Genomic DNA, 15,804 nt, shown 5'->3' with positions numbered 1-15,804 from the left:
ATGATCTTGGCTCACTGCAACCTCCGCCTACCGGGTTCAAGCAATTCTCCTGCCTCAGCCTCCCGAGTAGTTGGGATTACAGTCGCTTGCCACCAAGCACGGCTAATTTTTGTATTTTTGGGAGAGATGGAGTTTCACTTTGTTGGCCAGGCTGATCTCGAACTCCTGACCTCAAGTGATTCACCCACCTTGGCTTCCCAAAGTGCTGGGATTACAGACATGAGCTCTGTTGCCCAGGCTGGAGTGCAGCGGTGCAATCTTGGCTCACTGCAGTCTCCGCCTCCCTCCTCAGCATCCCGCCTCAGCCTCCCAAGTAGCTGGGATTACAGGCCTGCACCACCACACCCTGCTAATTTTTATATTTTTAGTAGAGATGAGGATTTACCATGTTGCCTAGGCTGGTCTTGAACTTCTGAGCTCAGGCTATCCCCCCCAACCTCGGCCTCCCAAAGTGCTGGGATTACAGGCATGAGCCACTGTGCCCAGCCCCCACTGCCTTTTAATTCACATTTTGCTGAATTTACCTTCATCTGCCCCCTAAGAATTCACCAGCTGATCTCCTAATTTTTTTTCTAGGGACCTAGGTGTCTCTAGCTCTTAACAATCCTATTTTTCTTTGTGGTACCTAGGAATTACCTTTCCCTTCTTATTTAAAAGCTCTTGGGCTGGGCGTTGTGGCTCATGCCTGTAATCCCAGCACTTTGGGAGGCCGAGGTGGGTGGATCACTTGAGGTCAGGAGTCCAAGACCAGCCTGGCCAACCTGATGAAACCCCGTCTCTACTAAAAATACAAAAATTGACCAGGCGCAGTGGCTCACGCCTGTAATCCCAGCACTTTGGGAGGCGAAGGCGGGTTGATCACGAGGTCAGGAGATTGAGACCATCCTGGCCAACATGGTGAAACCCCCTCTCTACTAAAACTACAAAAATTAGCTGGGTGTGGTGTGGTGGCATGTGCCTGTAATCCCAGCTACTCAGGAAGCTGAGGCACGAGAATCGCTTGAACCCAGGAGGTTGCAGTGAGCCGAGATCGTGCCACCGCACTCCAGCCTGGAGACAGAGTGAGACTCCATCTCAAAGAAAAAAAAAATACTGAAAAATTAGCCAGGCATGGTGGCGGTTTATGCAGCATTTGCTTTTAACGTGGTACAAGTCAGTTTTTTTTTTACCAATTTTTAAAAAATTTATGGAATGTGTGTATTTATATCTCTTGACATCTCTGGCTTAGTATAATTCTTTTCCTAGGGAAATTATAACTATGCCTGTTCCCTGTATGTGATGTAGCTAAAAAAACCGATTTCATTTTGTATTTTTACTATTGAACTGGTTTTCTCATTACAAAAGTAATATGTGCTTATTGTTGGGCTGGGCGTGGTGGCTCACAACTGTAATCCCAGCACTTTGGGAGGTCAAGGCGGGCGAATCACTTGAGGTCAGGAGTTCGAGACTAGCCTGGCCAACGTAGTGAAACCCTGTCTCTACTAAGAATACAAAAATATTAGCCCAGCATGATGGTGAGTGCCTGTAATCCCAGCTACTCCAGAGACTGAGGCAAGAGAATCACTTGAACCCTGGAAGCGGAGGTTGCAGTGAGCCAAGATCATGCCACTGCACTCCAGCCTGGGCAGTGGAGCAAGACACTGTCTCCAAAAAAAAAAAAAGTAATGTTGTAGAAATGTTACAATAATTGTAGAAAAAATGAACAATACAGAGATAAAGCAGAAGAAAAAAATTCCCCCATCACACTACTCCAAGACTCTAAGACAGCCCAGGTTGACATATTATTCACTTTCTCCCACTTTTGCTTTGCCTTATTTTTATTTATTTGCCTCGTAAGCTTTAAAGTAGGATAGCAATATAATTTATAGTATAGGTCAGGCATGGTGGCTCATGCCTGTAATCTTAGCACTTTGGGAGGTTCAGGAGGTAGGATCACTTGAGGCCAGGAGTTTGATACCAGCCTTGGCAACGTAGCAAGACCTGTCTCTACAAAAAAGTTAGCTGAGTGTGGTGTTATGCTCCTGTAGTCCTGGCTACTTGGGAGGCTGAGGCAGGAGGATCACTTGAACCCAGGAGTTCAAGGCTACAGTGAGCCATGATTGTGCCACTGTATTCCAGCCTGGGAGACAGAGTGAGACCCTGTCTCTAAAAATGGGAAAAAAAATTATAGTATACTTTTTTTTAACCCAATGATGTGTTGGAAGCATTTTCCCATGTTACTGAAAACCCTTTATAATATGAAATTTAACTGCTAAAGAAGGTTCCATCATTCTGAATTACTTTTTTGTGAACATTTGGATTTATTTCTAATTTTTTGTGACTATAACTACACAACTGGGCATAGAATTTTTTATGTTTCAGACCGCTTTTGTTGCATATGTTAATAGTTTCAGCAACAATGTGTGAAAGAACTTATTTCACTAAAATTTGACTAGCGCCATTTATATCGTATTTTCATATTTATTTATCTGATAGGAAAAAGTACTTTGTTTTTATCTGTTTAAAGTTACAAGTATTGAAAATTTTTCTTATTAACCAGTCGTTATTTTATGACTCTTTCATGCTTGTGCCTTAGTTTTCTGGTTTTTTTTGTTTGTTTTTTTGGTTTTTTTTTTGAGACGGAGTCTCACTCTGTTGCCCAGGCTGGGGTGCAGTGGTGCGATCTTGGTTCACTGCAACCTCCACTTCCCAGATTCAAGTGATTCTCATACCTCAGCTTCCTGAGTAATTGGGATTACAGGCATGCGCCACCATGCCTGACTAATTTTTGTATTTTTAGTAGAGATGGAGTTTCGCCATCTTGGCCAGGATGGTCTCGAACTCCTGGCCTCAAGTGATCCACCCGCCTCGGCCTCTTAAAATGCTGGGATTACAGGTGTGAGCCACTGCGCCCAGCCTTGCCTTAGCTTTCTTTGAGACTGAGTCTTACTCTGTTGCCCAGGCTGGAGTGCTGTGGTGCGATCTCAGCTTGCTGCAACCTCACCTCCCAGGTTCAAGCAATACTCCTGCCACAGCCTCCCAAGTAGCTGTGGGAGTACAGGGGCGTGCCACCAACCCCAACTAATTTTTGTATTTCTAGTAGAGACAGGGTTTTGCCTTCCATGTTAGCTAGGCTGGTCTTGAACTACTGATCTCAGGGTGATCTGCCCACCTCAGCCTCCCAAAGTGCTGGGATTACAGGCGTGAGCCACTGCGCTCAGCCTGCGTTAGCTTTCTATTTGGATCTTACTTAAATACTTTTTTTTTTGGTACCTATAGGTATCTTTAATTGTACAGACTGTCTTTGAGTTTATCTTTTTTCCCTTTAAAATTATGATCTTCATTTATAAGATAAATAACAATGGGAAAATGCTGTAGAACCAATTTAATTTTTTTTTTTTTTTTTTAATTTTTAGAGACAGGGTTTCCCAGGCTGGATTGCAGTGGTGCAGTCATAGCTCATTGTAACCTCGAGCTCCTGGGCTCAAGTGATTCTCCTGCCCCAGCTTCCCAAGTAGCTAGGACTACAGGTATGCCTCACCACACCCAGCTAATGTAGAATTAATTTATGTTAGTTTTCGTTAAAGCCAAATAGAAAAATACAGAAGTATCTAAAATGAGAGACAGGTTAAAGTGTTATAGTTATTATAGTTGGTCTTTCTTTTTTTTTTTGAGATGGAGTCTCGCTCTGTTGCCCAGGCTGGAGTGCAATGGCGCGATCTCAGCTCACTGCAACCTCCGCCTCCCAAGTTCAAGTGATTTTCCTGCCTCAGCCTCCCGGGTATCTGGGACTACAGGTGCATGCCACCACACCTGGCTGATTTTTTTTTATTTTTGGTAGAGATGGGGTTTCACCATGTTGGCCAGGCTGGTTTTGAACTCTTGACCTCAGGTGATCTGCCCGCCTCAGCCTCCCAAAGTGCTGGGATTACAGGCTGAGCCACTGCACCTGGCCTATAGTTGGTATTTCTAAACTTTAAAATCTGGGTGTGAATTGGCACTCTTCAGTATATAAGACAGTTGCTAGCATGATTCTGATAAGTGTCTGGGGACTAGGATACATGAGATGCATTTTCGAATTTGAGTATCTGACCCTGCTTTGTCATCAATAGAACCAAGGTGGGAAGCTGGCAGTGCTTGGTTCATGTCACATGTTCAGTGATCAATATTTGGACAAGGAAGAAAACAGCAAAATCATGGTAAGCTTTTTCTTTCATCACATTAATGTACAATGTGTATTATTTTCATGTCATTTAAAAAAATACTGGTAAGTTTATTTGCTCATTTAAAACCAGCTACTTAGAACCCATTATATGCCAGGCACTGAGAATACAAAGTTGAGTTAGGCATAGTCCCAGTTCCTGCTTTGGAAAAGTTTGTAATACATTGAGAGAGAGAGAGACAAATTAGTAAACCCAGAAGGCTGTTTCTGAGCGTGTCAGGTGGGATGGGAGCTGAGCCTGGAGAAGCAGAGAGGAACAGGCTCAATAGCAGTATCACGTGTAAGGCCAAGGAGCTTGAACTTAATGCTGAAAGCCACAGGGAGCCCTTGGGTTTTCAGCAGCCTTGAGCATAGCCAGATCTGTGTTTCTTCTTTTTGTCGTTGTTGTTGTTTATGAAAGAACTTCTAGAATGTTTTGGAAAGATTCTTCTGTCAGTTGTGTGGAAAGTGTAAAGGAGGAGGCAGCCTAGAGCCAATTAGGAAGGCGGTGGTGTCCCCAGGCAAGGAGGAATGGGGACCTGAATTACGGGAGTCAAGGTGTGAGTGGAGAGGAGGGGCTGGTGGGAATGGGAATTAGGAAGGGCTCTGTAGAGGACTACTCACTGACTGATGTGGCATATAAAGTAAAGGCATTGCAGTTTTGTCAAAAAAATGCCAAGGGAACATGTCTTATGGAAGATGGCAGAGTGGGGAAGCACATGTCTGTACAGCATGTGCCAGAGCTGTCCATTGGTGATTCCAGTGAGAGAAAGAAATGCCTTGTAATTGTTATATTGGGAGATTGATTAAGATTTTATTTCTGTGGAATTTACATGAAGTTTCAATGTCTCTAGACACATTATGGGAGATCTAGATATTCTACTTTTTTTTTTTTTTGACATGGAGTCTCTCTCTGTCGCCCAGGCTGGAGTGCAGTGGCACCATCTCGGCTCACTGCAACCTCCGCCTTGCGGGTTCAAGCGATTCTCCTGCCTCAGCCTCCTGAGTAGCTGGGATTATAGGCACTCGCCACCACACCAGGCTATTTTTGTATTTTTAGTAAAGATGAGGTTTCACTATGTTGGCCAGGCTGGTCTCGAACTCCTGACTTCAGGTGATCCACCCGCCTCGGCCTCCCAAAGTGCTGGGATTACAGGCGTGAGCCACCACGCCCGGCCTAGGTATTCTTCTTTTCAAAAGTTTTAATTTCAGACTTTCATCACAGTAAATAGGGATTAATTCAGGATTGTGAGCTAAGGTTAATAAATTTTAGCTTGTGGTTAGAGGTTAGAGTGCTTAAAGATACATTATAAATTTCTGATAAAAGTTGCATTATGCTGGTCACAGCAGCTCATGCCTGTAATCCTACCACTTTGGGAGGCTGAGACAGGCGGATCACCTGCGATCAGGAGTTTGAGGCCAGCCTGACCAACATGGTGAAACCCCATCTACTAAAAATACAAAAATCAACCGGGCCTAGTGGCAGGCACCTGTAATCCCAGCTACTCAGGAGGCTGAGACAAGAGAATCGCTTGAACCCAGGAGGTGGCGGTTGCAGTGAGCCGAGTTCGCGCCACCACACTCCAACCAGGGCGACGGAGCAAGACTCTGTCTCAAAAAAAAAAAAAAAAAAAAAAAAGGTGCATTAGGATGAAGAAAACCTTTGAGTTCTCATATGATTTCATCAAGACAAGGCTGGCTACCCTTTTCTGAATCACTGGTTTAATCTTTTTTCCTTTATCGTTCTTCTTGATTTAATTCTCTAGTCTTGACCTTCAGCTTTTTCAAATAACCAACTGTCCTAATTATATACTTTTTTTTTTAAATGTAGGATGTTGTTTTCCAGTGGCTCACGACAGGAGACATCCACCTAAACCAGATTGATGCTGAGGACCCAGAGGTAGACACCGAATTATTAGAAACTTTTAAATGAAAAATGAGTCCAGCTTCTCAGTACCACTTCTGACAGCTCAAAAGAAATACATGTCTGTTTTACCTCATCTGTAAGACAAATGGAAAGAAGGGATGATTTGGGGGAGATGAAGGCCATATTGTAAAAAATAAGTCAGTAAACAAAATATGTAATTAATCATAGAATTAATTGGAAGGGGAGCATACATACATACAGTATGTATATAAATTAGAATTTAAATTATGGGCACTCTGGCCCAAACTTTCAAAATGAGCATCTGCAGAAAAATACTTTTTTCAGAAATCTGAAATTTTCTTACAAAGAAACAAAGACTATCAGAATTTATGTTGTAAACTATAATTTTGTTGCCTTTAGATTTAACAATTCTAAAGGCATTATGATAATATTCATCAGACAAGGGAAAGTGGTGAAACCAGCACAGTGAAATCACCACTGGCTCTTGGACCTTATATAGGTTCTTTCTGACCATTTTTCATCCTAGTTTTCTTTATGGAAAAAAAAATATTTTGTTTTATTTATTTATTTATTTTTTGAGATGGAGTCTGGCTCTGTTGCCCAAGGCTGGAGTGTAGTGGCACAATCTCAGCTCACTGCAACCTCTGTCTCCTGGGTCCAAGTGATCCTCCTGCCTCAGCCTCCTGAGTAGCTGGGATTACAGACGTGAACCAACATGCCTGGCTAATTTTTGTATTTTTAGTAGAGGCGGGGTTTCCATTTTGGCCAGGCTGGTCTCAAACTCCTGACCTCAAGTGATCCACCTGCCCCAGCTTCCCAAAGTGCTGGGATTACAGGCATGAGCCACTGGGCCCAGCCATCTAGTTTTCTTATCTGTGAACAGGGAACACTAATACCTGTGTTCTCTGCCTCACAGGATGATTGTGCAGGCTAAGTTAATAGATGGTAATGTGTCAGGCATTGTATGCCATATACTTCCACATAAGTCATCTTATTTAATCCTCATAACCGCCCTGGGAGGCAGATGGTCTTATTCTTATTTTATAGATGAGGAAACTGAAATCCTTCAAGATTGCAGTGTGTTCAAATGGCAGGCAAGTGCAGAGCCAGGATCCAAATCCAGGTTTCCTAATTCAAACTGCACTTACTCTACAATTGTTTCTCTATTTCTTAAACTCTGAAATGTCAGGAAAATGATTTCCTCGCCATTGGTCATAGGAGGTAGGTGAGAAGACAGTCGAAGATGGCTGTCCACTGACTGCTTCCTCCCTCACCTAGGGACATGGCTTCTCAGAGACTGATTTGGGTTAGGAAACAGGAGAACTGCATGTCTAAAATATTTCCTTATATGGAAACATTAAGCATATGGATATTTTGCTTCATTATTTAAGTGTAATATATTTAACTACTCTCGGCCGGGTGCAGTGGCTCACGCCTGTAATCCCAGCACTTTGGGAGGCCGAGGCGGGCGGATCACGAGGTCAGGAGATCGAGACCATCCTGGCTAACACAGTGAAACCCCGTTTCTACTAAAAATACAAAAAAAAAATTACCCGGGCATGGTGGCAGGCGCCTGTAGTCCCAGCTACTCGGGAGGGTGAGGCAGGAGAATGGCATGAACCCATGTATGTACATATAAATGTATATATTTTTATATGTAAATATAAATATATATATTTTTTATATGTAAATATAAATATATATATATATATTTAACCACTGTCCTGTTGGCAGGTATTTATGTTTTCCTGGTCTTTTACTGTTACTAGTCCACAGCATGTGTCATGACTGAGGGCTCTCAGCAATGCTGGAGGGATGTCCTTGGTTAGGGGAGAAAGACTGGGATCTAGTGTACCAGTGGAGGAACTGTCTATACTGGTGTCACAGGTGCTCTGGCATGTATCAGGAGGAAAGAAGCAGTTAGGGCCTGGATGCTAGGGGGTGGGTACATGTTATGGTGGGGGCTTGTGGACTTTCTTTCATGATTTCCTCTATTTTCTTACTAAAATAGAAAATAAGGTCATTGCTAAAATGGTGAAAGGGAAAACCAATTTTTTTTTTTGAGATAGAGTCTTACTCTGTAATCCAGGCTGGTGTGCAGTGGTTTGATCACAGCTCACTGTAGTGTTGACCTCCTGAGCTCAGGTGATCCTCCCACCTCAGCCTCCTAAGTACCTGAGACTACAGGCACACACCACCATGCTCAGCTAAATTTTTTTGTATTTTTGTAGTGACAGGGTTTTGCCATATTGCCCAGGCTGATCTCCAACTCCTGGGCTCAAGCGATCCACTCACCTCAGCCTCCCAAAGTGTTGTAGGTGTGAGCCACTGCACCCAGGTGGGAAAATCATTTTGATGGCTGAACTGACAAAAGGGAAGTACTGCCTAGAAGAATGGGAAAGTGAGTAGACTATGGAGATGTAGTTGATTGCTGAGCGCTCAAGATCAGAGATCATGAAATTAAAAGACCAGTTGATAGGATTGTGTGTTTCTCCAGCTGTTTTCAGCCATGTGAGTACTGGTGTAATTGGAGATTTGGATTTAGCCAGTGCTGGGGTTTAGCCAAGTGAGTTTTGTTCCTCTTTCCACATAAATTGGCTTATTTAAGGTTTAGTGGTCAGTGATCATGAACAGTAAAATTTCTTGGCAAGAGAGTATAAATGTTGCAGATTTAGACCTGAGACAGTGGAGACTTGACAGAATAAATGCTTGCTCTTGCTGTGCTGAAAGGAACCCTCTTGTGGCTTTCAGATTTCTGACTACATGATGCTGCCCTACACAGCCACCCTATCAAAGCGGAATCGAGAGTGTCTCCAGGAGAGCGATGAGATCCCGAGGGACTTTACCACCCTCTTCGACCTGTCCATCTTCCAGCTGGATACCACCTCCTTCCACAGCGTCATCGAGTCAGTACCTGTGGGCCTCTGAGCCACACTGCACTCCATTCTGAGTGTTTGGTTTGGAAACATGAACCTGGGAACAGGAATTAGGGTCACAGTAAATGTGGCACGCAGAACATGTTCTCAGATCTATGATGAGGTCAACAAAGAAACTGGGCTGGGCATGAGGGGTTGATGTAGAGGAACTGCCAGAGGTTATTAGCCCCTGCGTGTTCCAGATTCTGGACCAGGCATTTAAGGTGACCAGCTTGTTTCACTTTGCCCGACTTCTGGTTTTAGCACAGAGAGTCCCAAGTCCCAGGAAAACCCTCAGTAAATGGAGATGGTGGTCACCCCATTTCTCTCTGGGTATCTGGGCAACTGGTAATGCTATTAACTGGCACTTAGAATGCAGGAAAAGGAAAGATAAATGGGCTGTGTTCTGGGTATTCTCAGTCTAGTGCGGATGTGCAGGTGGAACTACAAGTTTAAAGATTAAAAGATCTGTAAAGCCGTTAGGGAAGCTGTGGGATGGGATGAGGACATCAGGGACAGCACAAGAATGGGAATTGGCCTTGAGACAGGACCTCACAGCTGTCAGTGCTTGAGAGGTAGGAGAAGAAGAGGGCCAAAGACAGAAGCTGGGGAAAAGCAGTTAAAAGTACAGAATGGCAGGCAGCATCCTGAAGGCAAAGGAAGAGGAAATGACACAGAAGCAGAGGGGTTCAGAAAGGGGCCAGGGCTCATCTTCACTGTTTCTAACCTGAATTTCGCTCAGGGAGAAAATTGTTTAGCTTGTCTTCCTTTCTCACCCCCCTGTATCCGGAGAGCAAGAGCCATGTCTTATCAACCTGGAATCCTCATTGCCTAAGACCCAGAGCCCAGCACATCCTGGGCATTTGGGGGATGTTTGTGAAATTAGCATGCTGCCATTCTCCCTGTGCCTTGCTTATACATCCACTCAGCAAGTATTTGTGACACAACTACTGTTCCAGGATCTTGGGATGCTTCAGGGACCTCAATAATGAAAATCTTTGCCCTTTTGAAGTTTATTTTCTAGCAAAACAGGCATCAAGACATTTCTATATGTGTGATGTAAATTAAAGAATATGTTAGAAGATGATTACATACGTCAAGCAGAGTACTGGGGAAGAGGAGTGCCAGGCACATTGCATTTTTAATAGGGTGATCAGGCCAGGCATGGTGGCTCACGCCTGTAATCCTAGCCCTTTGGGAGGCCAAGGTGGGAAGATCACGAGGTCAGGAGTTCGAGACCAGCCTGGCGAACGTGGCAAAACCCCGTCTCTACTAAAAATACAAAAATTAGATGGGCACGGTGGCGGGCGCCTGTAATCCCAGCTACTCAAAGGCTGAGGCAGGAGAATCGTTTGAACCCGGGAGGCAGAGATTGCGGTGAGTCGAGATCACACCATTGCACTCCAGCCTGGGCGACAGGGGAAGACAACATCTCAAAAAAAAAAAAAAAAAAAAAAAGGTGATCAGGATGGCTTCATTGAAAAGGTGATATTTGAGGAAAAACTTGAAGGAGGTAAAGAATTTAGCCTTGTGGCTATCTGAGGGAAGAATATTCTGGGCAGAGGAAACAGCCAGTCCTAAGACTGCAAGACGGAGGAATGCCTGATATATTCAAGGAAGAGCAACAAGGCCATCGTGGCCACTGCAGAGTGAGTAGGGGTGAGAATGGTGGGAGATCAGGCCTGGCCTACTTGTTTGCCTCTGTAAGGACTTCCTTGGCTTTCACTCTGGGTGAAAAGAGGAGCCACTGAGAGTTCTGAGCACAGGTATGGCATAATGACTTCCTTATATCCTGAACGTCAAGGAGCAAGAGTGGAGGCAGGGCCTGAAGGGAGCTGTCACAGTAACTCAGGCATGAGTTACTTGGAAGGCTGAGGTGGGAGGATTGCTTGAGCCCCAAAGGTTAAGGCTGCGATGACCCACTCCAGCCTGGTCAACAGAGAGAGATCTTGTCTCAAAAAAAAAAAAAAAAGTTGCAATAACTGACTTGAGAAAGACTGTGAGTAGATTTTGCAGGAAGAGCAGAAGTTCAGTTTGAGGTATATGGAGCTGAGATGTCAATTAGGTATCCAGATGATGTTTAGTAGCAGTTTTATATGTTAACCTGGTGATCAGAAGAGATATCTGAGCTACACATTTAGTTTGGGAGTTTGGGGGCACATCTGTATTTCATCTAAAGCACACATCTTTTCCTTTTTTTTTTTTTTTGGAGACAGAATTTCACTGTTGTTGCCCAGACTGGAGTGCAGTGGCGCAATCTCTGCTCACTGCAACCTCCGCCTCCCAGGCTCAAGCAGTTCTCCTGCCTGAGCCTCCGGAGTAGCACCACCATGCCCAGCTATTTTTGTATTTTTAGTAGAGACGGGGTTTCACCATGTTGGCCAGGCTGGTCTAGAACTCCTAACCTCAGGTGATCCACCTACCTCGGCCTCCCAAAGTGCTGGGATTAAAGGCATGAGCCACAGCACCTGGTCCTATTTTCAAATCTATAAAATCAGGATGAATCTTTTTTCTTATTTTTTGCCTTTTTTTCTTTCTTTTCCTTTTTTTCTGTTTTTCAGGATAAATCTTAACAATACATGATGTATTAGTTTAATTAGCATTTTTTTCTTTCAATGGGCCATAAATTATGATGCATCTTACCTTTGGTGGATTCTTAGATTTGATGAAATATGGTAGATAGTACGTAAAGCCATGTGACTGGATGAGCTCACAAAGTGTTATAAGTGTTGATAGAGAAGAAAAAAGGACCATCTATTGAGCCCTGGGGCACCCCAGAGTTTAGAATTTAGGAAGAAACAGAAAAGCCAGCTGGGCATGGTGACTCACGCCTATAATCCCAGCACTTTGGGAGGCCGAGATGGGTGGATCACTTGAGGCCAGGAGTTTGAGACCAGCCTGGCCAACATGGTGAAACCCCATCTCTACTAAAAATAGAAAAAAAATAGCTAGGCATGGTGGCACACGCCTGCAGTCCCAGCTACTCGGGAGGATAAGGCAGGAGAGTCACTTGAACCCGGGAGGCAGAGGTTGCAGTGAGCCAAGAACACACCACTGGACTCCAGCCTGGGCAACAGAGCAAGACTCCATCTCAGGAAAAAAAAAAAAAGGGAAAGGAAGAAATAGAAAAGCCAAAAGAAGAGAAGGAAAAGCAGCAGCCAGTGTGAGATGAAGAAAATCAAGTGCATGGTATTCTGCGAGCCAAGCAAAGAAAGTCTGTCAAGATGGAAAGGGTAATCAGCTGTGTTAGATACTTCTGATGGGTCATAAAAAATGAGGGCTGAGAATTTATCATTGGATTTAGCAACATGGAGGTCACTGGTGATCTAGACAGGGTCTTTTTTATGACATGGTGAGGGTGAAAGCTTATTTGAAATTGGTTTAAGAGAGAATTGGACATAGCAAATATAGATAGCTCTTTTAAGGTATTTGCTACAGAGAGGAACAGAGCAGGGGCAAGGGCCAGGGTCAGTAACTAGCTGGAGGAAGTAAGGTCAAGAAGGTGTTTTTTGGATGGAAGAAGTCACAGGATATTTTTATACTGGTGGGAATGTTCCAGTAGAGAGAAAAATGGATAATGTAGGAGAGAGGGAGGAAAATGGCTGGCGTGAAACACGAGAGTAAGCAAGAGACAATGGGAAAGGGCGTTTGGTAAGTGGTCTTAGCTCTTTTTCTTTTTTTTAAAGACAGGTTTCACTGTTGCCCAGGCTGGTCTGGAACTCCTGGGCTCAAGCAGTCCTCCCATGTTGGTCTCCCAAAGTGTTGGATTATAGATGTGAGTCACCATTCCCAGCCTGGCCTTCGCTTTTATTTTTATTATGTCATATATATATAGAGAGAGAGAGAGAGAATTTTTTTTTTTTTTTTTTTTTTTTGAGATACAGTCTCACTCTTTACCCAGGCTGGCGTGCAGTGGCATGATCTCGGCTCACTGCAACCTCTGCCTCTCAGGTTCAAGTGATCCTCCTACCTCAGCCTCCGTAGTAGCTGGGACTACAGGAGTGCACCACCACACCTGGCTAATTGTTGTATTTTTAGTAGAGATGGGGTTTCACCATGTTGGTCAGGCTGGTCTCAAACTCCTGACTTCAAGTGATCCACCCGCCTCAGCCTCCCAAAGTGCTGAGATTACAGGCATGAGCCACCACGCCCGGCCCAGTCTTAGTTTTTAGACAGGAGCATGGATCATTCAGTTGGTAACAGATGGGAAACATGGGTGCAGACTCTGGTGGATGAGAAAAGTTGTTGATTGAAGATTGTGGAAGTTCTCAGGGCTTCAGTCCTTTTGATGAAATAGGAAACAAGATCATCAGTTAAAAATTGCCAAAGAAGCCGGACATGATGGCTCACGCCTGTTATCCCAGCACTTTGGGAGGCCGAAGCGAGTGGATCACGAGGTCAGGAGTTTGAAACCAGCCTGGCCAATATGGTGAAACCCCGTCTCTACCAAAAACACAAAAATCAGCCGAGCTTGGTGGTATGTGCCTGTAGTCCCAGCTACTCGGGAGGCTGAGGCAGAAGAATCTCTTGAACCTGGGAAGTGGAGGTTGCAGTGAGCCGAGATCGTGCCACTGCATTCCAGCCTGGGCGACAGACAGAGCAAGACTCCATCTCAAAAAAAAAAAAAAAATTGCCAAAGAGATAGTGGAGATTTAGGAGAGAAGGGATATATTAGGCCTCTAGGGGAGTGGGAGAGGGAGTAGACAAGGTTTCTGTAGAAGGATTTGCCAATCCCACTGGAGGTTAGAGGTTTTGGATCTAAAGTTCTACAAACCAGTAGAGTGGTATGTTTTCCTCCAAACTTGTTTAGCTGTGTAGCTGCAGGCAGAGTAGGCCCAGACATGGATTTAACCATTGTGATTTTGTCAAGCAAGTGGTATAAAGAGGAAGGGGCAATATCTTTTGTAAATGCCCAGGAATTATTTAGTTGCATGTTTTAGTATAAACAGTAACTGCTATAATTGTGGTTTGAATTAGCTTATTTTGTAAAACCTTATACATCATATCCAAAAGCTCTGTTGTACGTTTTTGTTTTTTGTTTTGTTTTTTTTTTGAGATGGAGTCTTGCTCTGTCACCCAGGCTGTAGTGCAGTGGCGCGATCTTGGCTCACTGCAAGCTCCGCCTCCCGGGTTCATGCTATTCTTCTGCCGCAGGCTCCCGAGTAGCTGGGACTACAGGCGCCCGCCACCACACCCAGCTAATGTTTTGTATTTTTAGTAGAAACGGGGTTTCACTCTGTTAGCCAGGATGGTCTAGATCTCCTGAGCTCGTGATTCGCCTGCCTCGGCCTCCCAAAGTGCTGGGATTATAGGCATGAGCCACCGAGCCTGGCCCCAACTTAAGTTTTACAGACATTGAACCCCCACTTTCTGCCAGGAGCCTGCAAATACTACCACATTTACTGTTTACAACAATTCTGAAAAGTAGAGAATAGCTCCATAGTTAACTTCTAAGGAGCTGAGGCGTGGGACAATTTGCTCTAAGTTAAACAGCTACTAATCAAGCCCTAACAATTATCCTTAGCTCCCCTCTCATCTCCCCTTCCTTCAATATTAATAACAACTAACATTTATTTTAGTTAATAACATTCATTTATCATGTAGCAAGTACCACAGTATGTTTCTTATGTACTTTGCATTATCATGTAACAACCAAAGTGAGGTTGTTATCTCCATTTTACATCTGAGGACGCTGAGGCACAGAGAAATTAAGTGATTTGCTCAAAATCACACAACTAGTTTTCATTGGGACCTGAATTTGAAGCCAGGCAATTTTAACTCTGAATCTTGGAAGAAATTATCTGAAAATGTGTTACTGTAGGAGGTGAGGGTGCTTTTAAGAAACAGCAGGACCAAAGCCTCCAGAGCTACCAGGGTGTGGCATCTGCATCACCCCTTCCACAGGTGACAGCCCGGTCACAAATCCCGTAGCTCCTGGCTGCATGTTTCGCTCTTAACTTGCTTGGTTTTGAGCTCTGGTGTTCTCTTCCTCCTCTGCAGCTCAGGGCTTTTCTTAGAATAAAAAAAGATACATCTGACCACTCCGCTAGCCAGTTGCAGTCTGACCAGCTTCTGCTGTTTTGGCCTAATTCTCCCCGATATGTTTAAACCAGATCATTATGGTAACTCTTCAGTGTTAAATGAAGGATTAATTGGAACTGCCTATCTTAGTGTCAGCCGAGTCAAATAGTGGATGTTTCAGAGACTTAGACAACTCTTGTATTTGTCTTACATACCACAGCAGAGGCCAGTAGTTACTGGCTTCTGGTGTCTATATGGTAAGCTCAGATATTTTTATTTGCTAGTAACATCTTTCAATAGTTTATCTTTTCTGAATTAAAATTCAGTTAGGCTTTAAATATTTATGTCAACTACGAGGTGTTGCTCTGAAGTAATTTCATTTGTCCATTGGGTGTTTATCAATGCCTGTGGAGTATGAGGTAGAAGCAGATGGTGTGGAGTCCCTGCCCTTAGAGTTCATGGTCTGATGGGCTGGGGCTTGAAACATGGAGTGGTGAAAATGCCGTGCCAGAGGTCAGGCCATTCCTGAAAGATCTAGTTCAGCGCCATTTCACAGATTTATATTTAACTTTGGCATCTGTTCTTCCCTTGGTTTTAAGATGAGTTTCTCCAGTCCCCTACGTGGTTCCCATCAAGCCATGTTGGCTAATAGTAGGAGGATAATTAGGGCAGGTGGTGAGCAGAGTGGAGGAAGGGAAGACTTAATGGGACAAAGCCTTTGCTCCAGCACAGTCAGCTCTCTCTGGGGACAGAAAGTGGAAATAAATTCACAGCTGGGATAGCCGAGGTTAGGACTCAGC

General features: G+C 44.1%; 1 protein-coding gene across 3 annotated transcripts in view; it reads left to right on the top strand.

The window, feature by feature from the left end:
- Positions 1-15,804, top strand: part of IFT52 (intraflagellar transport 52) — a 56,405-nt gene that overhangs the window by 22,944 nt on the left and 17,657 nt on the right. For 2 of the 3 annotated variants that reach the window (XM_030826345.1, XM_030826346.1), the window contains 3 exons: positions 4,092-4,178; positions 6,012-6,080; positions 8,820-8,974. In XM_030826345.1, the coding sequence (XP_030682205.1) occupies positions 4,092-4,178; positions 6,012-6,080; positions 8,820-8,974 (311 nt within the window). Of the gene's footprint in view, positions 1-3,398; positions 3,510-4,091; positions 4,179-6,011; positions 6,081-8,819; positions 8,975-15,804 lie in introns of those variants that run through there. The other variant, XM_030826347.1, reaches the window with a different exon arrangement.

This window comes from Nomascus leucogenys, chromosome 13 (genome assembly GCF_006542625.1).
Source record: "Nomascus leucogenys isolate Asia chromosome 13, Asia_NLE_v1, whole genome shotgun sequence".
Lineage (NCBI taxonomy): Eukaryota > Metazoa > Chordata > Mammalia > Primates > Hylobatidae > Nomascus > Nomascus leucogenys.
Note: the sequence above shows the minus strand (reverse complement) of the source record. Positions and strands in the feature narration are given on the sequence as shown.